This window comes from Eriocheir sinensis, chromosome 33 (assembly GCF_024679095.1).
Source record: "Eriocheir sinensis breed Jianghai 21 chromosome 33, ASM2467909v1, whole genome shotgun sequence".
In the NCBI taxonomy this organism is placed as follows: domain Eukaryota; kingdom Metazoa; phylum Arthropoda; class Malacostraca; order Decapoda; family Varunidae; genus Eriocheir; species Eriocheir sinensis.
Window position 1 is genome coordinate 3,606,136 of NC_066541.1, and position 25,221 is coordinate 3,631,356.

Consider the following 25,221-nt stretch of genomic DNA (forward strand, 5'->3'; position numbering starts at 1 on the left):
ACTACTATTGCTACTACTACTACTACTACTACTGCTACTACTACTACTACTACTACTACCACGACTACTATACTACTACTACTACCATTACTACTACTCCTACCACTACTACTACTACGACTACTACTACTAATAATAATAATAATAATTATAATAATAATAATACTGCTGCTGCTGCTGCTATTATCACCTTTGGCTCATGCTAGAGTCTCGAATTAGCCTACATATGTCTGGAGGCTCTCAGATGATCCTTCTGCAGTTCAGGGATCAAGGCACACCACGGGGTTTCTCCTGCTAGAGACTTTCATTTCTACAACAAAGAAGGCAGCTCAGGGGTGAAAAAAAAAAAAAAAGGTCCGCTATAGCACCGCCATCGCAATCAGTAATATTACACTAGAAGCCAAAGGAGAGAGCTGGTTTGGTTGAAGTGGTGTCTTGGTACTCTCCTCTTAAAAGAGTTAAAAGTCGTAGGAAGGAGGAAATATAGACAAAGAAAGGCTTTTTCAAAGTTTATCAGCAAAATGGATAAAAAATAATAATAATGGTTAATTTCCATAAGGGATTTGGATAGCATAAGATTGATCTATGGTAGAAATTCATATGCAATGGGCCCGCAGGAGGAGTGAAGGTATGCTGTGTTTAATTTGATGCATGGGGGCGATATGTAGCCTACGACTGTTTCACACACACACACACACACACACACACACGACTGACTATGGCCTTCACCCTTCACTTGCAGGACGGGACTGATGACTTGACTTCTTTGCCTTATTTACAGGGACAAGCAAGACTCCGTGAATGGTGGCCGACTACTCGTCCACCGACCTTGCCACTGACATGCACATCCTACCCTCACGCACTTTGTTGGACGCTTTCAAGAAGACATTTATTTTATTTACGCCGTGTTCAATTAGTAACATTTTTCTTTTCAAGAATCTCGGCTCAATCTCCACATTATCGTTATGAATGTTTATCCTGAAACCTGTTAAAATGTACTCTATTTTCATTGGTAAGGAAGACAGGCCAAGGGCTAAACAAAAGACATTACATAACGCCCGCAACAAACTGTTTCATTAAGTAAAATATACACACAAAATATATATAGTTCCAGGGGTGTTTTGAGATTCTCCATTTGAGAAGCTTAAGTCATAGGAAGGAGGATACTTAAATCTTGTTCCACATTATCAGCAATGTTATTATTATTATAAACGAGATAGCCGCGACCTGACCTTAGCTGACCAACGACGCCAACCTTACACGCCAACATTTATCGTTTGTAGGGTACATACATAATGCTTCACAACCCACTGAGGATTGTTGTGGTCATCCGGTGGATTACTCGTGACCTTAAATATTAATATTCATGGATTGTATTAATCTGTAGCCTTAACACTTTGTGAATGTTCAATCTGTCTTATATAGAAAAAAATAATATTTAGTTCATACAGATTAAGATTATATTTATATCTGAAGACACTTTCTCACCAGTTTGTTTTCATATAATCTACGTCATAAAATTAAGCTCATGCTAAACTTCTCGCATAAGCTAAGCCACACGGAGATTACAACGTTAGCAGCTTATTCAGGGCGTATTCAAAGCAACGGGCCGAGAAACTAACTATCTTGAACTATTTCCTTCACTGCACATCCTGATCGGCGGCCACGCAGAGCTATGGAAAGCCTCGACGAGATGCTTCGTTCAACAATTCCTGACGTGGACCGCTTCAACTGTGTCGAGCGACTCATGTGCTCCCTTGCCGCGGGGCAGCAGACGCCAGCAGAGCCAGAGTAGGTGAAAGAGTTTACGATTCCTTGGCCGAAGACACGCTTTGAGTTCATAAAGGGAAAATGAAATGTTAGGCTTCCTTGAAAAAGATTTCTTCTACTAAAGAAATCTTTTAACTTTCGTAGCTTACAAAATTATAAAACACTTCCTATTGGTGTAATCATCATTTTAAAGCAGCGTATTCTTCCCGCCAGGACGCCTGTTGGGCAGTTTCCTGGTTTCGACCCGACCTTCCAGCAGGGGCCCATCCTGGACCCCTCCACCATTCAGCAGAGCTTCTCAGGCCTCGCCCAGAACCCAGGTCTCCAGCAGAGCTTCTTAGGCCTCGCCCAGAACCCAGGTCTCCAGCAGAGCTTTCAGGGCCTCATCCAGAACCCAGGCTTCCAGCAGGGCTTACAAGGATTCGTACAAAACCCATCCCTGCAACAAGGTATCCAAGGACTGCAGCAGGCCTTCCCTTCGTTCCAGAGTCCGACTTTCCAGCCTCAGCCTATACCGGTAATATGACAAGCAGTATGAAATGTAGGCTATGTTAGTATTTTCTGCTATTACGTGTCAAAGTTAATTTCCCTTTTAATTAACAGTGTGAGTAAATTCACGTTCATTCTGTTTGTCTGCCGCCTCAGCCATCATCGCTGCATGAGGCAAAACTCTGTTGGGATAAGCTTAAAACTATCTGCGCTCTGTCCCCAGGGCCTGCAAGGAGCCACGTCACCCTTCCTTGGGGGTACCAACTTCCAGAACTCCTTCGCCTCGTTCCGAGAAAATCCAGACATCTCCGCCCGCACCGCAGTCAGCGAGACCAGCAAGGCATCGAACACACCAAATGTAGCACCACCCAGAACAGACACAGGGCCTCCCAGGTCGCTCAGCGTGCCGCCCCCGCCAGGGGCCCCCAATGCTGTGCGGCGACGGTGGCCTCAGGTGAGGAGGCGGCCTCAGCGAAGAGGCTTCTTTGACACACTCAGGAGACTTGGCCGCAGGAAGAAGCGCGACGTTTTCGATGACCTGCTCTCCGGACTGACCTCCACCAGGTTCCTGGGGTAAGTCATCGGGGCGAAGTAGTTATGGGCGGGGTCATGCTTACTATAATGAATTGCTTGGCGATGCATCATTCTCTATCTTTCAGCTGTTGTTATTAGAATATGACATTCAGGCTGCAGAACACTAACAGTCCTGCTGCTGCTTGGCCAATGGGAATATATGAGTGTACCGTTCGCTTCCTCGGTCTCTCGGAACCATAGCAAGTCTATTTCCCGTTTTCAGGTTGCTGGACCAGATGATGACTCGCTACTCCTTCTACCCGTACACCCACGCCGCCTACATGGGCCTCAGCGGCTCCCCCCAAAGCTGCGAGACCCTCTACCCGTCGTGCCCCTCCACCGCCGAGGAGATGATCGACCTCTTCAACAACATCCACAGGTATTACCCTGATGGTATCCCCTTCAAGGATAACCTACCGTGGCCCTTCAATGTGCTGCTTCCCTAAACACTGCCCGCTGCTGCAGGACCTGCCGTTGTTGACGCGCCGCCAGACTGTCGCTGTTGTTGCCAAATGACATGAGTCTTTCGTGGCGGGAGGATTGTTGTCACCGTCTCTCTCTCTCTCTCTCTCTCTCAAGGAAAAGTGAGTTACAGGTCGGGTTGGGCAGTTCATCATGCAAATTGGCTGTAGCCTTCAGTTTATTAATTTCGTGGACTGATAAGGTTGCTTTATCACGGATGTACGATTACTCAAGTACAGTTTCGTTTTTGGTTGGCAATAATGAAAGTCATTCATCCGCTGTCAATCGGCGGATATGTAACATTACATACTTCTACATTTCAATTAACCAGATTTAGTAGGTGTAGTTAATGCCTAATACTAGAAGAAACAAATGGACACCACATAGCACTTTCCACAGAGTTATATACCATATATAACTCAGTGGCACTTTCTTAACATCCAAGTACCTTATTGGCAGCAACCCATGTATTAAAGTTAACCTCTTACTCCTTGCTGCAACAACCACTCAAGAAGAGAGAGAGAGAGAGAGAGAGAGAGAGAGAATGCTGGTCCACACAGTAAACTGAAGAGTTAAAAAGCACGATTCTTTGGTGTCTCATTCTTCTTGTCAGGTTCACATAATAGCATGGACAGCAAAGTAACATAACCATGTAGTACTTGTGTAGCTATTAATGAAATAGGAACATGACTTGAAAATTAGCATATATTCCAAGGACTTAAATACCAGCATATCGATCCCTCCTTCATCCTCCCACCTGTGATAGATGATATTCGTCTTTGTGTAACTATAACTTCTTGTATTATACTGTAGGCTACATATAAAAAGGATTTAGATACCTCAGTGACAGGCAACAAACTTATTTTTTTGTAGCTTGGAATCCATGCATGTAGGCTACGCGTTTTGATAAGATGACAAAAGCTATACTTTCCCCCAGAAACACAAAATGCTCACTGTGAATGCTTCGATCCTCTGCACTCACTGCCTCCATACAACTGTCCTCCCTTGTGTGAAGTCTCAAGAACTCTTTCACTTATGCTTGTTGTGATTCTCACCTTACTGTTATGCACTATTTATTGAATCACACCTGCACCTCTCAAGGTAAAAGTGTTGCACTTGAATTCACGTTGGCAAAAGTTTCCAAATCTCAGCTCCCTCTTTCAGAAAGTACCTATGACAAGGTGGTGATTCAATGTTGCAACATTTCAGCAATAGCTACCTCCCTCCCTCCTGACATCGAGTCCCACTGCTGAAATGAAACTGAAGGCAGTCACCGATGGGTAGGCCTAACAGGCAGCCTCCCATTGATAACGAAAAAGTTTGATCATTTTAATTGTGTACTTCATGAACAGTACATTTTCAATCTCCATAACACCAATCCACCACCATGTCTTTACTTATTTGACAAACTTTTACACTCTCACTATATTTATAGCAATCCCTTTTAGTACTGTTGTACTTTTTTCTGTATATTTATATGTCTATGTTACTAGATATTTATGTAGTTTATATGACTGATATCACCTATTTATAAGCAGTTAGTGTATACTGCAAAGGATGTTAACCTGTGCTGGTCGCAGAGATAAACATCAGCATTACAGTGCGTATTTCATTCTAAACCCTTTCAGAAAACTTACTACTTACCTCCCACTATTCCCCCTTGGTTTGCCACTTCAGTGACTGCTATAACCAACTGATGCCAGGGCAATGACCTGAAGAAAATGTATTGCCTTCAGGAGACAACTAAGTCACAGTAAATTAATTATCTCCAATAGCATGATTTGGAAGTGTTTCCAAACCAGACCAGACCAGACTGCTCAGTTGTACCTGATTTGTTATAAAGCATAATTTTCCTACAACTAATGCACATAATGCCTTACACACTATAGGAAGGAAAGGTAGAAGACAAGTTACCAGCGACTGTTTACTGATACTCTGGTATACACCACTGCAGGAATATTACAGCTGCCATCCTAAAAACAAGATCTTGATGCTATCACCATCCAATTAAATTCTGTAAAGCCAACTTTTGGGTTTAGGTATACAGTCACATGGTGTTAAATCTGAGTCAAGTACTGATTCTTAATCCTAATAAATTTGTGAAAACATTTCAAAACACTTAAAAGCTTTTATTCCAATTACCAACACAGTCTTGTCTAGGCCAACATCTTTTTCAGTTCCATTTGCCAGACTTACAAGATAAAACTTTCCACACATGCAAAACATACATCATAAGGGAGTAAACTTGTTAATAAATTGATCAAATAGACACTAAACTCCTATTTTAAGTTAGTGAATGGAGCCAGAGTGGATGATGAACTGCAACAAATACAGAGATGGATAAATGACAAAAGGGTCTGATGAGTTTAGCTGCAAAAACATAACACTTGACAATAATAATTATGAATGTGTGTAGATTCCTCCAAAATAATTTCCATGGAGGTTTATAGTTAAGGCAACACTGTAAGATCTAAGAATTGAGTGAATTTTGTCAATTCTCAAAAGGCAGTAAACCATCTTCAGTACCATGTTAGTCCATTTAAATATCATCATAAATTTATTTGACTGTGACATGAACATTTTAGTAACTTCAATATTTTAGTTATGTTATCTAAAAAAGGATTATTATGTTTCAAGACTGTTCTGAATATACTCAATTATAATGGATGTCATCTTATTGATTTATTTAATGCTCTAAAAGCTGCCTTAAACAAACTTTGATGCAGAGGAAATTAAAAAAAAATCACCATGGCAGAGTCTTTGCTTCTGGTTATTGAAGGCCAAGTTCTCAGGGAATGGAATATGAAATATACAATGACTGGATGGCAACATAAATAAGTAAGAGTAAGTACTGGAAAGAGGTGGGTGCATGACAACACCTTCAAGCTGCTGCCTGCCAGAAACTCAAGCTGTGTGTGGAAGTGAAGAAATGCGTTGGCAGTGAGGCGAGGTATGGCTGCCAATAACAACGGACAACGTGTCAAGGAAAACAACATATTACTTATGTACTTATCTTCCTGCCCAAGTTGGGTTAGGGTAAGTCTGTGGTGCCTTCTCATTGTGGATGGGACAATTCTGTACTCTGGATTACAATGAAAGAAATTACTGATGGCATCTTGTCCTAAATTTCTGTAAGATGCAATAATACCTGTGATTCATTCATCTACTAGATTTACCTACTTCAAAATGTATCTAGATGTCCTTTCCATTTCATTACTAAGAGTACAATACATGGAAATAACTTTCTCATACTACAATAATAGTATAATAGCATACTCATTGATATGAGGCTTCTCTATTGCACACATATATTATACTCACAAAAGTGCATGCTTGTCATCTGTCTAAATCATGTTTTTATTGTTGCTATTACTATAATTTTTATTGTTATTATTGTTACAACATTAACATGATCATTATCATTACCCCACAAGAGATGACCTTCCCCCAATGAGTTTGTCACACTACACTAAATATATGTATGTATATCACTCTGCAACTAATTTCCAGACAATTTTAGTCCATCATTTACTTGAGATTACGAACATGCAAACTAGTCCTGCCTACAGTGAGAAAACACCAAGAACTGTCCCCTTAGCAGCCATTTGATTAGAAACAACTACGCCGTAATATCAACTACATGGTAATAGTACAAGTAATAAATATTAATGTGTAGATTTATATTCTATGCTTCTGCTACATTAAACAAGTTGAAAACTATAGAGCTGTATTATTAATAGTGTGACAACAATCTTTTATATATTAAATTTATACCGTAACAGATATCCTAACCTTGAGCGAAGCGACGATTCCTCACACCTTCCCTCTGCTGGTGGTGATGGCAATACTGACGTTATGGTTTGTGTTTGTCAGCCAGTTTGTTTGTGCATTAGTGTTCGGTAACACTGTGACTGAACACCAAGCAGACTACTGCCCCAAGACCAGTAATTTCAAACAAGTGGTTGCTGTGAAAATTCACAAGTAATGAATACATATATGAAGAAAGGGAATAGCACAAAAGTGAGGAGCAAACAAAGTACACTTCCAGAGAACATGGAGTCTCATACAACTAAGGAAGGAAGTAGAGAAAAGTAGAGTGGAACCATATTCTTCTTTCCATTCTTAACCATGGTAACAGAATAAATTCCATAAAATTGAAAACTTAATTTCCATATATCATTCATAGTTACACCCAATTTTTGCAACACCACTGTTGGAGGCTGAGTACTGGAAAGGGCATAAATTAAAGAACTTAGTGTTTTCAAAGCCTGAAAGCACATCACAAACCACAACCAAGTTATTTGCACTTACATAAACCACTACAGTCAGTTTTAAACTTTACCACACCACAACTCAAGAAATATCACAAAGTTAAATTCTTACAGAAGTCTTTGTTAATAAAATAAGACAAACTTTCAATATGATATAGATATGACTATGAAACACCCAATGTTATTAGAATAAAATAAGGTAATAAAACCTTATATATCTCATAAGTTTTTCACATCATTAAAACAAAAACATGACTAACTAAGATTAAAAGTCACTTGTCAATAAAATTAGCACAGTGCGTTGGGTTAAATGATCTGACAGAGGGTCTTCTCGCGGAAAGGGTTGGCCCTGGGGTTCCTGGCGGGGTGGCAGAGATAGTCGTCCTTCTGATGTTCCCTCACATACTCCTGAAAACAAAGTTCTGAATTACCCTCAGCACTGCCCCTTCTCATCATTCCCTTGGAAACTGCACTTGTTATGTCTATTTCCTTGTTTTCTCTACTATATGTGTCTTTATGTTCACTAAGTCCTCTTAGTTTACTTTACCTTTTTTTCCATAATCAATTTTATCTTCTTCAGTATATATATATTCTTTATCAAAACCTTTTTAGTCCCTTCCTACACCCATTTTTCTCTAGTTTATCCTTTTTTTATGAGTGTAATGTTCTGAAGCCTCTTTCCTCTCATATCTCATTTCTGTTCTATCTCAGAGAGGAGACATAGTCTCCTCTCTGTCCATTCCCATTGTTTGTTTTGTCAATGTCCCCTCACTTTCACTGGTTATAATTGTGTCTTGTGAAGTTTTTGGGCAAGTAGCCAATTAACTGCTACACAAGAGGGGGAAATTATGGATAAGAGTTCCAGCAAAACAAGTTGATCATTCTAGACTTAAAATTATACAACTTTCCACAGCCCATGGCAACTTCTATGTAAGAGAAAAGAAATATCCAGTCTCTTTTACTAAATGCCATATATACTAGTGTAAAAGTCAATCGTTTCACTGATTTTTATATTTTTTTAAAGCTGTTTAGGGGTTATTCTTTCACTACTACTTATACTACTACTACTACTACTACTACTTATACTAAAACTACTACTATACTACTACTACTACTACTACTACTACTACTACTACTACTAATAATAATAATAATAATAATAATAATAATAATAATAATAATAATAATAATAATAGTAATAATAATAATAATAACAACATTAATGCTTTGCTAGTGGGTTACATTTATTTCTCACTTATGTATACCATAGCCTTGGGGAGGGTCAACTATTCAAGGAAACTGACTTTTACACAAGTAATTACTATATGATGCACAGAACAAACCATGCAAACACTATAAACAGTAAAGACAACATTTCTGGTTTGTAAAGACAGAACACTCAAGGCTACAGAATAAATCACAAGGCCTTTTTTTTCCACCACTCAATTACTCAACTTTAAAATGCTGTAAAATGTCAAGTTCTAGCACACTGGGACGATTCCTTAACATCCACATGAACAAGCTATACACTCTAATAAATCAAGCTCATAGACATCAAGCATACGTATATACATGACTACTTATACCATGATGCCTGTTTGAGGGCCCCAAAGTCATGTATGGCTGTTCAGAATATCAGGGTGGAATGAGTGTGTGTGGCTGGTGTCCTACCTTACTCAAGGATTTGCTTTCCTTTTCTTCTTGTCCCCTTTTTCATCTCTTTCCCAAAATAAAACAACAAATATGCAAATGAATTATTCATTAGTTCAAGACCAGAGGAAAACCAAAGCCAAGAAGCACCTTGAAGAGAAGTAATTATTGATGCCTTATTTCCAGTGCAAGACAAAATATTTGTCTACATGACTCTTCCACAAACAGAAAAGTATATTTTGTACAAGCTGAGTTGCAACAAAATGTGAAAGCAAAATCACTATTGCAAGCTGAATTATTCAAAGCTTATACAATTTATATGTTAACCTAAAAGCATAACAGGACTGGTGAATGATCAAACATGCTGAAATATTGATATCAATGTTGTCCTCCTCTTCTGCAAAAATAAAAGCAAAAAACAGAGTAAGTAGAAGACAGCACTGATCCTGTCTGTTCCTCTAGCTGGAACAGACGAAATGGTATAACTTTTTTGCTTCTCTAAAAGAGCTGTAAGGCAAAGTACAATAATATTCCATTCAAATAATTCAAATAATTTCTTATGAAAATTTAACAAAGAAGAAAGCATCAATCACCTTATTCTTATTTCTTGAAAAGCAAAGCCATTGCAAGGAAAGTCTGGTAACTCCTGTTTCTTCTTGCCATCCTTTTATCAAGCTAAGCAAAACCAGGCTTCTGATGCTGTGTACTCCATACTTATGTATGATCTAAACATATACTACTTTGACTGTCAAGTTTCATTTTTGGTGAAAATAAAAGCAGAATATGTGTTACTATATTATATATACCAGAGACAGTCCTTTATCTGAGTGACTGTTGTTTATATTCTGTTTGAAACACTGATGGGAAGGCAGCTATATGCTTCCAAGCCAGCAGCTATTTCCTCAGTCAAGACTGTTTCTGGAGAATTACATGCCAACATTTATTATCATTTATGTTCATAAAAATCAAAGCTGCCATAGCTGAAATATGTGGTTCATTAATACATTAGTATGGATTGCATAACACTGGAAGCCTGATTTTACTCACCTAAGGCTTCATAAAAAAGGCAAAAGGAAACTAAATTTGCCAAGTATTCCCAAAAATGGCTTCAATTTTCAAGAAATATAATTAGGTAACCAATGCTGTCTTCCATGTTACATTTTTGTAAGATATTATTTGAATTATTTACATGAAATATTATGGTGCTATGACTCATGGCTCCTTCAGGGAGCCAGAGGAGCAGGACACAGTGCTGCCCTCTAACTAAAGTTAGCTTTGAACGTTTCAATTTACTAATTCCAATTCAATTCCAATGTCAAACAATTCAAACATACATTTGTTCCCGTTCAGATCAATAATTTATTTTGAAAACATCAATGAAATTAAATTCAAATAGAAACATATGCTCTAATAAAAAAATATAAAAAACATATTATAAGTTCAGGCAAGTTATTTCCATTTCATTAATCATTTAATTATCACAAAAAAATTAATAGTAACCATTATCACCAATACAACCATGTTTTATTAGAATCATCATAACAAAAGCTATAATAACTATTATTTTTGTATTATTAAATCAGTTCATGCCAATCTATTTGAGCAATTCCAGTAACTAAATTATTCTGACAATTTTCTTCAATACCAATTAGTTTATTTCCCCAATCAATACAATTCCAGATTGATTCTGTATCTATATTCACATGACGAGCACAGGAAATATTATAAGGTTCACGCCACATGCGAAAGAGGATAGAGAAGTAAAACAAGTCAATACAACATTCCCGTACTGAGGGCATGACAAAAGGACTAAAAGTGTACATAAGCACTTACTTGCCACATAATGCATGTAAAAAGGTCCTAGAAGAAATAATGCATATAAAGGTAAAATGAGTGAGAAATAAAACCATATGGGTAAGTATGCCAGCAAAGAAGGAAGCCATGCAAAGAATACTATAAAAAAAATTAAAAAAATAAAAAAAATCTTATCAACCAAGGACCCATGCATCAAATAACCCCAACAAAAAACAGCCATTAGCATACAATCCAAAAACTGTTGCTTTGATAGTAGTAAAAAATAAATAGCCAATACAGTAATAATTGGAAAAATCATTAAAAAATCACCATGGAATGCATTGCACAAAAAAATTATGTACTTCAGTAAAAATGAAAAGCAGAAAATTGTGTTACACCCTTTCCATAATGTTGAGAGAGAGAGAGAGAGAGAGAGAGAGAGAGAGAGAGAGAGAGAGAGAGAGAGAGAGAGAGAGAGAGAGAGAGAGAGAGAGAGAGAGAGAGAGCGAGAGAGAGAGAGAGAGAGAGAGAGAGAGAGAGAGAGAGAGAGAGAGAGAGAGAGAGAGAGAGAGAGAGAGAGAGAGAGAGAGAGAGAGAGAGAGAGAGAGAGAGAGAGAGAGAGAGAGAAACCTTAGTAAATAAAGAGCAAGAAAGAGAGAGACAGTACAGAGCAATAGAGCAAGCATGTGTAAGAAAGAGAGAACTAGCTTACATTACAGGACGGTGCAGGAGCTCTTCTCCCGGAAGGGGTTTGCCTTCTGTGAGGCGAAGCCGATGAGAAGGTAGTCCTCGGGCTCGTGCTCTGAGATGTACCTCTGTTGCAATAATTAGTACACTAGCATCAGCTGTGGCCTCATCCCCACCACCTCCTGTCCCTGCTTTGCACCCCTAGCTCTAGATATCTCAAGGTATACTCACTAATTTATACACACCTTTCCAATTAGTACTCATATCTCATAGGTAAACACTGTGCTGAAAGATCAAACCCATGCCTCTGAGTTGAGATGTGGTACGGCATAACCACTGCACCACTGACTGGGTAATAGGTCACCCAGTCAGCAGCCATATCTGTGACTTAAGACTGGCAGCCTCTCCATTCCTGTAGGTTTTAAGGAGGCCTGGGTTCAGTCCTCAGCATGCTGTACCTACAGCATTTTTCACTGTGGTATTACAATTTCTCTGAAAGTTCTCATATAAAACAAAATTTAAGTTGAAGTATGAAAATGAACTATTGTCAAAATAAAGTACGATAATGACACACATTTATTTTAATGCCACAGCTCAAATTTCTAGAAGCTGCTTTGAATTGTAAGGCTGAGTACAAATTGGTGAGCATGTCCCACCTCGCCTTGCTGCACCCCTTTAACCCACCCTTGACATTGAGTAACGGCCGTAGTATTAATCTCCCCCATTCCCGTTCCCTTCCCTTTTCTCTCCCTTGGCTATGACTTGCAGTTTTAGGCGTCCCTGGGGGGTTGGAGTTGATTAACCCAACCTGGAGAGAGAGCAGATGGTGATCATGACGCTTCCCGGCACCCAAGTGATCATGAGGCTTCGAGGTACCAGGTACCGGTACCTGGTACCGCGAAGCCGGGAAGCGTCATGATCACTCGGCACTGCGCATTGCCGCTAGTACCGGTACCGTTTGGATCTTAGTGACGCTCGGCGCTCGCCCACCTCCATGTGGTATGGGCCCTGTGTGGAGATGCTGAGTCACTGCCTCGCTGACCGTCCCCCCAAGTTCCCACCATTTTGTCCTGCTTTCCGTTTCCATCACAGCTCCCGTTTCCATTATTTTATTATTTTATTTATTTATTGGAGTTACTGGATAATTCTTCATGTCCGATTCTTTTTCTTTTTTAGGTTACTAATAAATATTGCTATTGTTATTACACTATGATCGAGTACCCATATCACCGAGATATCCACTCACTGAGTGGTGATCTTTCTCTCTCTCTCTCTCTCTCTCTCTCTGAATGAAGTGAATATTTATTTTTTCGATAAAAAAATAGCATGTACAGTTATTATGGATGTACTCGATCATAGTCTAATAACAATAACAATATTTAGTAGCAACCTAAAAAAAAATCGGACATGAAGAATTATCAATAAATCCAATAAATAAATCTGAGCAATCTGGTACCGGTACCGAGCAATCTGGTACTGGTACCATACCGTTTAGCTGGTACCGGTACTGGTACCGGTACCTGCCCACCCCTAGAGTGTGTGTGACCAGTCATGGATACCATCCCGTCTCATAAATTAAATTACCCGCGTTACCTGTTATTTACATGTAGATCAATTACCCTATTGTTTTGTTTTATGATATAAATTATGATGTATATGAATACAATGGTGTGTGAAAAATGCATTATTTATCTCGTTTTCTGTAATTATTGGTTTGAAAGTGCTGCCAACATTATTATGACTCGCGGGTTGGTCTTGTCTGGCCCGCCAGGGATGGGAAGGGGATGGGGCGGTTTACACATACCCCATACCCACGTATGGGAATGGGGATGGAAAGGGAATGGGGAAGATTAATACTACGGCCGTAAGGCTCACCCAATTCTGCCTTCAATACTCCCATCACCATAAAGGATACTTTGCTTCTCCCTTACCTTCAATATCATTTTGCCACACTCACACTCCTCTTTTTAACTCAAGAGCAAAAATATAAAGCTTCATTCATGGTCAGATAGTTCACATAACGAGCTTCAAAATCTTTAAAAATAACAAACAGCGAAGTTATGGTTATTTTCACTTTACCAAGTTTTGAATGTTTTCTAGAATTTTGTTTGGAGCATTTCCCCCTTCTTATGCATAGGGCCTCAATTATAGTGTAGCACAGCAAGAGGGCCAGATGAAAGCACTTAGGTTATACTGGCATTCCCTATATGAGTGGCTATCATTATTTTTACTCTTGTCTTCAATGACATACTGAGATAGCTTCTCCAGTAAGTAAGAGCAACACCAAATGTCACCACAAAAGATGATTATAAATGTTCTCATTTGACAGGTTTCAATAGTCTACACCTCAATATAACATATACCAATAAGTATATTATCGGTGACTTTATTGTCTGATGGTCACCACACGAAGGTCACATCCCAATACAGAGGGGTCCTCCTTCAAATATCAAACTTACATATTCAGCTTCTCACTATCACATATCTGATCAAACCTATTTCTACAATATATTTGTACTATGTCAGGGGGCTGGGTGGCTCTCTGGTTATGGTGCTTGGCTCACAACCGAAATCCCAGCTCACCGCAGCTTGTTGGTGAGATGGGTACCACTCTCTTGTAACCCCAAGAGAACTACATGTTCTGAGCTACCTAGTTTGGGTGGATTCTTTAATTACCTTTGGTACTATATGTAAAACAGCCTTTTCTTTTCTTGTGAAGTAAAACATTTTCACCTGCTCCGTTAATGTTCAGAGGCACCATCAGGCAGACCGACATGCACCAGACACATGCACACAAGACATGCAACAAGTGTTTTCTTCCACAATTACATCAACACATTCCACTCACGAGACATAACTTCTGCACCAAGACAACATTCTTCTCAGAGCCACTGGCACATTCCCTTACAAACACTTTCTATATACCTGCCAGTCTATTTTCACCTCTCATCAGGTCCTCTTAAGACACAAATCACTTGATAGCTCACACACTGATATGAAGCAGATGCATTGATCATCTTCTATTCTTTAACTTTATGAAAGTTAGAAATATGTCAATCATGTAAACAATTTTTATTCAACAAATGAACTAAGAGAGAACAATCTATAAAAGAGGACCCCCAAGAGATGAAAAACAGCCAATAGCCAGACACTGCTGAATACTACTCCTAATCCATACACTTCTGAAACATCTATAAATGCCCGACTCAGCTGAGCAGTGACTCAAATTACTAAAGAGAGCAATCTCACAAAATGATGACTGGCTCACAAAGACCAGGAGATGGATGGACAGATAGACAGATAGATAAAGAAGGCATCACAGAGGAGGAGTGAGGGGATAAATACCTTCAGATGATTAATTGCGTCCGAGGTTTTCATACGTTCTATGTTTGCCTCACGTTGCAGCTGCTCGACCAGCACCCGCAGCTGTTGATGACTCGACATCTACGATAGACAGTGGAAATAATAGTGTGCTCATTAATGTTTGTGGTTAGGGAACATAGAGAATTATATACTCTTACTCTCTTATTCCTCTTTTATGTAGGTGACAATCTACCAAAATATGAAACATATGCATGATTTGCTACCTACCTTTAAGGTGCGATAAATAAATTGAGACAAAATTTTTACCATCACCCACACTATCATATACCCCACTTCTTACAAAGGGAGAGTGGTTAAGAGTCAGAGGTCTAGAGTGCAGGCAGTGGAAATGAGTTATTTGAGAAGTGCATGTGGTGTGAGTAGAATGGATGGAATGAGTAATGAAAGGGTGTATGAGCATTTTGGAATGGGTCACATGGGTGAAGGGAAGAAGTGTGGAGTGGTGGAAGAAGTGAAGCAACAGACTTGAAAGTGGTTTGGTCACATGGAGCGAATGGAGGAGAGAAAGATAACCAGAAGGGTGTATGTGAGTGACATAGAGGGAGGGAATGATAGAGGATGACCTCCAGTGAAATGGAGAGATAGGGTACAGGAGTACGTTAGGGAGAGGGGTGAAAGATCCGTGAGAAACTTTGAGCAGGCAAGGAGGGAGTGCCTGAATAGAGAAAGATGGAAACTCTTCTGCTGTGGCCATCCCCTGGTGGGAGCTCCTAGGAGCAGGCGTCGATGAGATGATGATGATGATGAGTGGTTAAGAAAAGATACAAGAATAAAAACAATTCCTATCAATAAAGTGGTTACAATACACATTCACACACTACTGAAGAACTGTTAGTCCAAACCTTGGTGTGAATCATATTCTGAGTTTGCTAAAGGAGTGAGGCTAAACAGTGAAATACAAGCTAAAAAGGGGTGCAGTACTGATTCATGCATCTTTCTATACAAAATGCTTTCACTCCAGCCCAGCACCAAAGAATAAGAGAGTTTGGCGACCTACACCACAGGTGCTGTGTTGTTACCAAAAGAGCCATGCAAAATTCAAATTGAAGATGATGCAATAGTTTTTTTGTGCTCTAGGGACTTCTCTGAGATCCTGACGATACCTAGAGTCTAGCAAGACTCAAACCACTATTGCATAAGCATAAATTTGAATTTTGTGCAAATCTTTTGGTAACCATGTGGCACCTGTTTCCACATGCTGTCCTAAAGACCACCTATTAACCCAGACTCTAGATTCTCTCTATAAAAGAGGATCAAAGATGAGCTCCAGGGGACAGAAAGAGCCATATTAATATGGTGCCATAATAAACGCTTGTGTGAACCACAACGGGTCAGGGTCGACCATCAGGCCCCACCAAGAAAGCCAACTGCCACCATAGGCAGAATGTAACACAAACAAACACACAAACAAAAAATCACATTCCATTATCTTATTTAGTATTTTGTCTGCTTTCCCTGGCAGCCTCACTTGTCTAAACTTCTTCATAAACATTTTTCTTTTTCCAGTATGGCCATAATGACACATCTGCCACGTGAACTCTGTGTGGACCTAATGTCTCCCATACCACCTCCTCCTAACCCTTTCTTTTTTACTTATACTTCACTTATGCCCTTTAACATGTTCACCTCCACTGTTCTCACCTATGACCTTCCCTTCTCATGCAATATGTGTTTCTAATCCATAAAACAGATTTAGAGCCAAAACCTCTTTTTGAATACCAGTTGCAGCTTCCAAACCTGAAGTCATTTTCTTAAATTTTGCTTCCATTCCAGTAATTTACTTTCCTTTGCTCTTTTCTACCATTCTCTACCTTGTCAGAGCATCTACCTTTTTCAATCATCTATTCAATCCAGTACTACATTACAGGTTTCAATGTTTATAGATGTTATGGTTTATTTTTCCTTTTCCAGTAGATGCACACCATCATTTTAATACAAATATATTACTGTCTAAAGTCGGTTCCATGAGAGCTGGCAGGCCTAATCCTTCAAGGATGGACGTGCGGACTTGGCATCATTGCTTGGGTGATCTGGATCTAGATCTGGATCTTAATGCACAGGGCACCTGTATAGGTGCATAACACACATATTTGTGTTGGCTGTTGGGGGGAAGGGGGAGCCGAGTGTGCAGGGGAGGGAAGTGAATCAAGTGTAATTGTTAGTGTTGGTGTGTTGTGGTGACAAGTGAGTATGTATTTGTTTTTTAAATGAGTCTATTGTACCGCAGTCTAAAATCTGTTGAGGAAGGCTGTTCCAGTCATGTATGGTGCGTGGAAAGTATGAGTGTTTGTATGCGACGTGTTCGTGTGATATGTTTGGTATTTATGGATGTGTGTGTTACGAGTACGTTGACTGTTTGTGTTGTGTAGGTATGTTTGTGGGTCAATGTCAATGTGAGTGTTTGTGATCTTGTACATAAGTGTTAGTCTGTGTGTTTGTATCCGTACGTGAACAGGTTCCATGTTTATCTGTTGTTTGATCCGTGTTCCAGGCGTTCGAGTGTCATTGTTTGTAATAAACCTAGCCACCTTGGTGTTGATTTGTTCTAACCTATCAATGTTTCTGTGTGTGTGTGAGGATCCCACACCATGGAGCAGTATTCCAGTGTTGGTCTCACAAGTGTGTCATGAGCTATGTGTTTAATGTCAGGTGTACAGTTACGTAAATTCCTCCTCAGGCTGTGGCACTGATATGGTCTATGTGAGTGTTGAATTTCAAGTTAGTTGAGAGATGGATACCAAGGTACTTGTGTGTGTGAACTGATTCTAAATCTGAATTGTGGAGAGTGTAAGTGTGATGGATGGGGTTGTGCGCTCTGGTGAATAGTTTGCAATTGTCTGGTCGGAAGTGCATCTGCCAGGTGTTCTCCCACTGCTCGAGGGCGTCCAAGTCGTTTTGTAGTAGTCTGCAGTCGTCAGTAGTCTTTACTGCTCTAAACAGTAAACTATCGTCGGCAAACAGTCTAGTGGAAGAGTTAGGCATTGACAGTGGAAGATCGTTAATGTACAGGAGGAAAAGAAGGGGGCCTAGAACAGTGCCTTGTGGGACACCTGAAGAAACAGGGACAGAGTCAGATGACGATCCGTCAAGAAGAACACGTTGAGTCCTGTTAGTAAGAAATGCAGTGATCCAATGAAGAATAGGTCCTGAAATACCGTAGTATTTCAATTTTAATGTCAGTCTTTTGTGCGGGACTTTGTCGAAGGCTTTGGCAAAATCTAAAACAATAGTGTAAACTTGTTTAAACCTTAGATTACGGCGATCGTATATATAAGTACACTACCACATGCCCCACCCGTACGGGGATCATATATATAATCATCACACTCTACGCTCCCTACATTTCAAATATACTGCCAGTTCTTGACTCAAAAGAATGGTGGAGGCATCTGGCATCCGTACACACTCTCATTCGTCTCCAGCACGCAGCCTACCGAAGGCCACAGATCATTTTCCACTTTTGTTTGGAATACATCTGTCATGTCTCGTGACGCGTCAAGCAGTTCCTCTGCTCCGGGCGGAGGTAGAGTGCGGGCGAATTAAAGTGACAGTGACTTTGATGACTGCTGTGGTAGTGACATTGACAGAGAGAGAGAGAGAGAGAGAGAGAGAGAGAGAGAGAGAGAGAGGGGGGGGGGGGGGGAATGAGTGTGGGGTGCTACCACGTGATGCGTCACGGCCACGAGAAAATGCGCAATATTTTCGGATGTTGTAACTTTTTTATTATTATTAGGAGAGAAGTTTGATTACACCACCATATATACTAGATGAATATACAGGTAACTCTCGATTTATGCGCGTTTGGTCTCACGCAACTGGACTCACACGGCGCCGCAGCCACACAGCTGAGCTAAGTTCCACTAAATGAAGTGAATATTTATTTTTCAATAGAAACCTACCTCTTGTTTGATTTACATTGTTTTTGATTTACGCGACCTCTTCAAGGACACAATACTCGCGTAAATCGAGAGTTACCTGTACAATTATTGGAAAGAAGAAAGACAACATTTCCACCTCTTTTAAATGCCTAAATTTTCCCCGTGCACAGCATCCAGAGATATATATCGCCACCCGTACTCAAAGGGTTAATGTCATGTCAGTCCAGTAGCCTCGTAATGTCGTGATATGTAGTAATGAGTTGCGATTCACATGAACGTTTTGGTCGAAAACCGTGTTGTGAGTCAGTAAGGATGTTGTTTGCGTCAAGGTGATTCATTATGTGTTTGTGTATTATGTGTTCGAAAATTTTACATGGAATCGATGTAAGTGAGATGGGGCGATAATTGGCTGGGTTAGTCCAGTCACCTGTCTTGAATAAAGGATTAATGTTTGCCAAAAGCCAGTCAGAGGGTAATGAGGTGGATGATAGTGATTGGGTGAATATGGCCTAAAGGATGGGGGCAAAGGATTTAAGGATGAAGGCAGAAATGTTGTTGGGGCCAGTGGATTTGGTTGTGTCGAGTCCTTCCAGTAATTTCTGTATTCCATTAGTTGTAATGTCAAGGGGAGCTATCGGGGGGAAGAGACTGTGTGGCATGTTTGGTGTCAGGTTGTGTTCTTGTGTGTATACTGATTGGAACTGTGTGTTGAGTATTTGTGCTTTGTGTTGTGGGCTGGTTACTAATGTGTTAGTGTTGTCTTTAAGTAATGTAATTGTGTCAGTGTCATGTTTATGCGTTTTAAAAAATTTGAAAAAGTTTCTTTTGTTATTTCTTACGTTGTCTGTGAGGTAAATTGCTATGTGTTTGTGTTTCGCTACTTTTATGTTTTTGGCAAATGTCTTTTGGTGTTTTTTGTAGGCTGTCCAATTATATGCTGTCTTGTAAGTCTGCGCGTGTTTGTAGAGTCTTTGTTTCTTGCGATGTTGCCTGCGTAGATCCCTGGAAAACCAGGGAAGTGTGTACCTACTAGAAAGTGTTTTTTGTGGTATGTGTCTGTTCACTGACGTCACTGACTTGTTTATTAAATCCAACATACGGCAAATTCCAATTGCTGTGACATAGCCTCCTATCTCTCGCAATGATACCAAGTCCGTGAGTCTATCCTTGAAGGATTAGGCCCGCCAGCTCTTGTGGAATCAACTATATTAATCAAATAAGACTCAATTTGAATACTAAGACATGAGTATGGAATTAAAAACAAAAACTCCACCAGCTACTAATGATATATATAAAATTCCTAATACAGAGACAAACTTGATACCCTCATCCTGATTTTTTTCTCTTAAGTAAAATGGATAAAATTTAAGGATCTTTCTTAGTATGATATGGATGTTTCACTACTAACAGATGTGCAAATAATCAAAACTTACATGTCGGCTGTACAGCATGATGGCTGAAGAAAGTAATCTTTTTCAAACTGCGCAGAAATATAAACAATACAAGTACACAAAGACAAGCTGGATGATGCACTAGGCCAGGGAAAAATATTGGTAAAACATTATCTAATGTTTTAGGGATAGCAGGAATCCCAAGAATAAAGTATAAATAAAATAATACCACATTCAAATAACAACACTAGTCTACTTTAGATTGCATATTTTAAAGATGCATGTGTATAAGTTCTTATTTTTCAAAGAATAAACCACAAGTGGTGTGCTCAGCCTCTCGTCACAAACTGATCTCCCTCCACCCTACTGCTGCTGAGGCTGCTGCTGCTCATCCACTTCCCTCACACTCTTCACTTCCTGTCCGTCTACCATCACCACTCTGTCTCTTCCCCCATCATCACTTCCTCTGCTCCCACAAAAATGGATGTCACTGTTTACTTAAGGTTCCCTATCAAATACCAAACAAGAACACCAGTTTTCTTTTAATATATAAAATATTTTGTTTCTGTAAGTCATATTTCCTTTGATTTTTTGTTCACAGCTAAATATGTCATGAAATACAAGTGATGTAACTCAAGGTTTTGTGGACAGCTTAACAAAGAGAACAGGAACCTGATAAAGAGAAAAAGAAGAGGTGATGTTCAGCCAGCACTAAGAGAGGATGTAGGGAGGAAGAGGGACAAAGGGTGAGTGAGGAAATGGTCAATTAGAGCCCAACACTCCTCCCCACAGGCACACGTCCATCCCACATGTATGTTCACTGCCAAGATTGACACAGGGCATGGAAATCACTCCTCTTAACAGCAACTATTTGATAAGTATACGTACAAGTTCTGTCAGTTTGAACTACTTCTATTTATAGCAAGATAAGGGAAATTAAGTTGTTCATGTATTATAATGATATCTGTTTTTTTGTCAATTATCTCAATAATAAGTTTTAATAAGTATATCACTTTTGTTAGTAGGGAATGAAGTCTGTCATATAGCATGATAAAACTATTTTTGGAGGGTTGTATATAAGAAATCTAAATTAGCACCTGGCGAATTCAATTTTTGCAGTATCATCTTAAAATCCAATTCATCAATTTATTGGCACATACTAACATTACAGAACCTGAGAAGTGAAAATTTCTAGGGACTTTACTTGATAGTTCTTGAACACACACACACACACACACACACACACACACACACACACACACACACGAGAAAGAAGGAGTAAACACCAGGAACACAAGAGGACACAGTAAAAAATTGAGGAAAGGAAGATGCTTGAGGGACATAAAGAAAAATAGCTTCCTGCAAAGAAACATAGAGGTTTGGAACAGACTAAGTGAGGATGTAGTATCGGCAAAGAGTGTGCACAACTTTAAGGAAAAACTGGACAGATACAGATATGGAGACGGGGCCACACGAGCGTAAGCCCACGCCCTGTAAAACTACAACTAGGTAAATACAACTAGGTAATACACACACACACACACACACACACACACACACACACACACACACACACACACTGTGCCAAAAGTACATAGTAGCATACAAATGCTTGGGCAGGCAGTGGCCGATGGTCAGTGTGTGGGCGTTCGGAACCCACGGACCTTGGTTCGAGTCCCACCGAAACACTGATTTTTCAAGCCATCGCCGAGTGACGGAAGATTACCTACATGCTGCCCAGATCTTTAATCAACCCTAACTTCAGCTACTTCAGTCAAGGGGAGCATCGGGGAGCAGCATGGCCCAAGCAAGAGTTATATATCATGGCAGCCACCATAAATAAAATTCACCTGTGCTGCTAATGGGCTGAGGTCACCACAAGGACCCTTAAAGACAGCCTACTGGTGCTATAGGCAGCACCTAAAAGAAAAAAGAAGGTAGGAACCATTACAGGCTTGGATCAATCAACTAAAATGGAACTTAGTACTATGACACAAAATAAAATTACATTCTGAAACAAACCTGATCCATCATAATGTTGTTGAGTGTGTATTCAACAGCCGTTCGCACAATCTTGCTGGTGGTGGGTGTGGCTTCACAATCAATGCACAGGACCCCTGAGGAACCTGTAATCAGTAAGATAACCACATTAGATAACACACAAATGTGAGGAAATCATAAAGTTAGCTAGTAAGCTAAAAGATAAAGTTAAAGTTGGAGGCATACGCTATAACTGCACGTGGCCTCGATGTTCATCTCTGTAACATTGACCCTTGAGCCTATGGTGGGTAAGATCCCATTATCCCAGGACACAAGGCAGGTGTAACAACTGGGTTGCCACAGTTTACCTTCTCCAGGTATCCATTTTTCTGCCAGCTTGGATGAACAGCTGGGTGACCTGTGCACTGACTGCCTAGGCTGGGATTTGATCCTAGGCCTGCAGATTCAAAGCTAGGTATGCTAACCACACAAAGGTGCATAGTGGCAGCTGCTAAAAGTTCCTATATAGAGGAATGGAAGTGAGCACAGCCTTATCCGCCGCTACTGACAACAAGGGTGCAGCGTGAAGAGTAAATATGGAAAATCACTACGCGCCTCCAATATTGCTCCCACCGCATTACTAGCCTTTCCAAGCTATCACATACATAAGAACATAAGAACAAAAGAACGCAGGAGTCTACAAGAGGCCGGTAGGCCTGTACAAGGCAGCTCCTTTGACCCTAAGCTCCCGTGTATCTAACCCCACCTAATATCGCTGTCCATGAATTTATCTAGTCTATTTTTGAATGTGACAATTGTATTGGCACTCACCACATGACTGCTAAGCCTATTCCACTCATCCACCACCCTGTTAGTAAACCAATTTTTGCCTATGTCCCTGTTGAATCTGAATTTGTCCAGTTTAAACCCATTACTTCGTGTCCTACCCGGTTCTCTTACCAACAAAACCTTATGAATGTCTCCCTTATTAAAGCCCTTCATCCATTTATAAACCTCGATCATGTCTCCACGCACCCTTCGCCTTTCTAGAGAATGCAAGTTTAACTGTTTGAGTCTTTCCTTGTATGGCAAGTTTCTCAACCCCTGAATCACCTTAGTCATCCTCCTCTGCACCGATTCTAATATTTTGATATCCATTCTATAGTAAGGTGACCAGAACTGAACCGCATAGTCAAGATGAGGTCTAACTAATGCTAAATGTAGTTTGAGGAAGACTTCGGGGCTTCTGTTGCTTACGCTCCTTGAAATAAATCCCAGTACCCTATTAGCTCGAAACTAAACCTAACCTAATACATAGCATAACCTGACCTTAACCCATATCTAACTTAACCTAACCTGACCTGACCCCTCCCACTGGCAAAATGCAAGGTTCTGGCCTGCAATTGGAAATCTATACATCAATATTTTGAAGTTTCTTTAGTTTTCTGGAAGGTATTAGTTTCTGCACTCCATTCAGAGAGCTAAAATACAACACATAATGTCAGTATTAACCTCATGGGAGATGGCTACCACTACTTCCAAAGAAGCCCCCCTATATAATATAGGGATTCTACTTCTGATAAAACTTACAAAAGGCAACTACTGGATAAACACACCTTATAGGACCACCATGTCCCTTAGCAAAAGGAATATACTTATGACATTTTGGTTATAATGACAACAAATAGGTATATAATTGAAAATAATCATCCATGGGTGTTTCTTTTAAATATCTGAAAAAAAATACAATGATTCATTTATTTATTCCTTGACAATTATATCCTTGTTATGCATTTCTTTATCCCACTAGCCTTGAGTGTTTATAAGTCTATCCAAATACCAGACATGAAATGAATAGGTGAAAGTAGCAGATTCGTTACTATGTTCTATGAGTACTGAGTTACTCTATTAATTAAATATAAACTGGGAAAATGTTGTGTATCATTTCCTTCTCAGCAAACCAACTGCCAGCTGTCAAAGAAAAAAAAAGTTCATCTGCTCAGGGTCAAGCCACCTTCTGACGACGTATTCAGCCAGCCAAGGAGTCCTGCTCAGGGGCCACCAACATATCCTCATCACACGCCTAAATTTTCACTTATAGTTATTTCAGGATTATCACTTTATTTAGTGTCATGTCCTGTTTCTGGTGTCGCCAAAATAACCCCGAAGGTGGCTGGGCACTGTGTACCTGAGTGAATTACGGAGGAGGAAGTCCTGTCTGCGGCGCCCGTGAGGATGTAAACAAGGCCAATAATGTCGCGCGAGGCTCGGCAGGAAAGTTGGCGGCGGATTTGGACTCCCTCGATTTTCATTATTATTCTTTCTTTCACTCATTTCCTCCTTTCCTCCGATTATTTTTTCTCACCCAGTTAAGGGGCTTTCACATATACACGATCTTGAACGCGACAGCTGCCCGACTGCCATTCGTGCACCATTCGGGTTCATATTTGTAGCACGTCATCTAGCCCAAAGTCTATATTATATACCAGCAAGTCAAGTCACTCTGCCTTCAAAACTGCGACCAGCACGCGCAGGGGGCGGTTTGGGGCGGAGCAGCGGGATGACGTCACTTGAAGTCAAATACTCGCCATTTCACGGGTGACTAAAGTTGCGGCCGCGTGTATACTTTGGATGTGCATTCTCGCCTTCTTTCACCGCGCGTTCAGGCAAGCCACTGACGAAAAAATATGCCTTTTTTTATTGTGCTATGCGTGACTGTAATTATAATGCCTACAAGCGGCGGTGTGGGGTACGTGTGAGAGGGGGCATGTTGAAGTGATTGACTTAAATTAGTCCGACTTTCTTCGTTATCTCTAAATCCCTGTTTCCACATTCTCTAATTTGGCTCCAAGCAACGTCACGCATAAGCCGCGCCTCTGCCGTGTCTCCTCC

The 25,221-nt window shown here is 40.2% G+C and overlaps 1 protein-coding gene and 1 long non-coding RNA gene across 2 annotated transcripts in view; one reads left to right on the plus strand and one right to left on the minus strand.

Moving 5' to 3' along the window:
• LOC127006569 (uncharacterized) overlaps positions 1-4,711 on the plus strand; it is a 28,296-nt gene extending 23,585 nt beyond the window's left edge. The window contains exons 4-7 of the mRNA XM_050876567.1: positions 1,672-1,791; positions 1,984-2,287; positions 2,483-2,832; positions 3,056-4,711. Of these exons, the coding sequence (XP_050732524.1) occupies positions 1,672-1,791; positions 1,984-2,287; positions 2,483-2,832; positions 3,056-3,278 (997 nt within the window). The 3' untranslated portion in view covers positions 3,279-4,711. The remainder of the gene's footprint in view (positions 1-1,671; positions 1,792-1,983; positions 2,288-2,482; positions 2,833-3,055) is intronic.
• Positions 4,712-5,204: 493 nt separating this feature from the next.
• On the minus strand, positions 5,205-24,672 carry LOC127006570 (uncharacterized). The gene is made up of 5 exons (XR_007759644.1): positions 24,518-24,672; positions 22,372-22,475; positions 15,042-15,140; positions 11,722-11,824; positions 5,205-7,973 (listed from the first exon to the last, which is right to left on the minus strand). It is a non-coding gene; the product is annotated as an uncharacterized LOC127006570 (long non-coding RNA).
• Between the last annotated feature and the right edge of the window lie 549 nt (positions 24,673-25,221).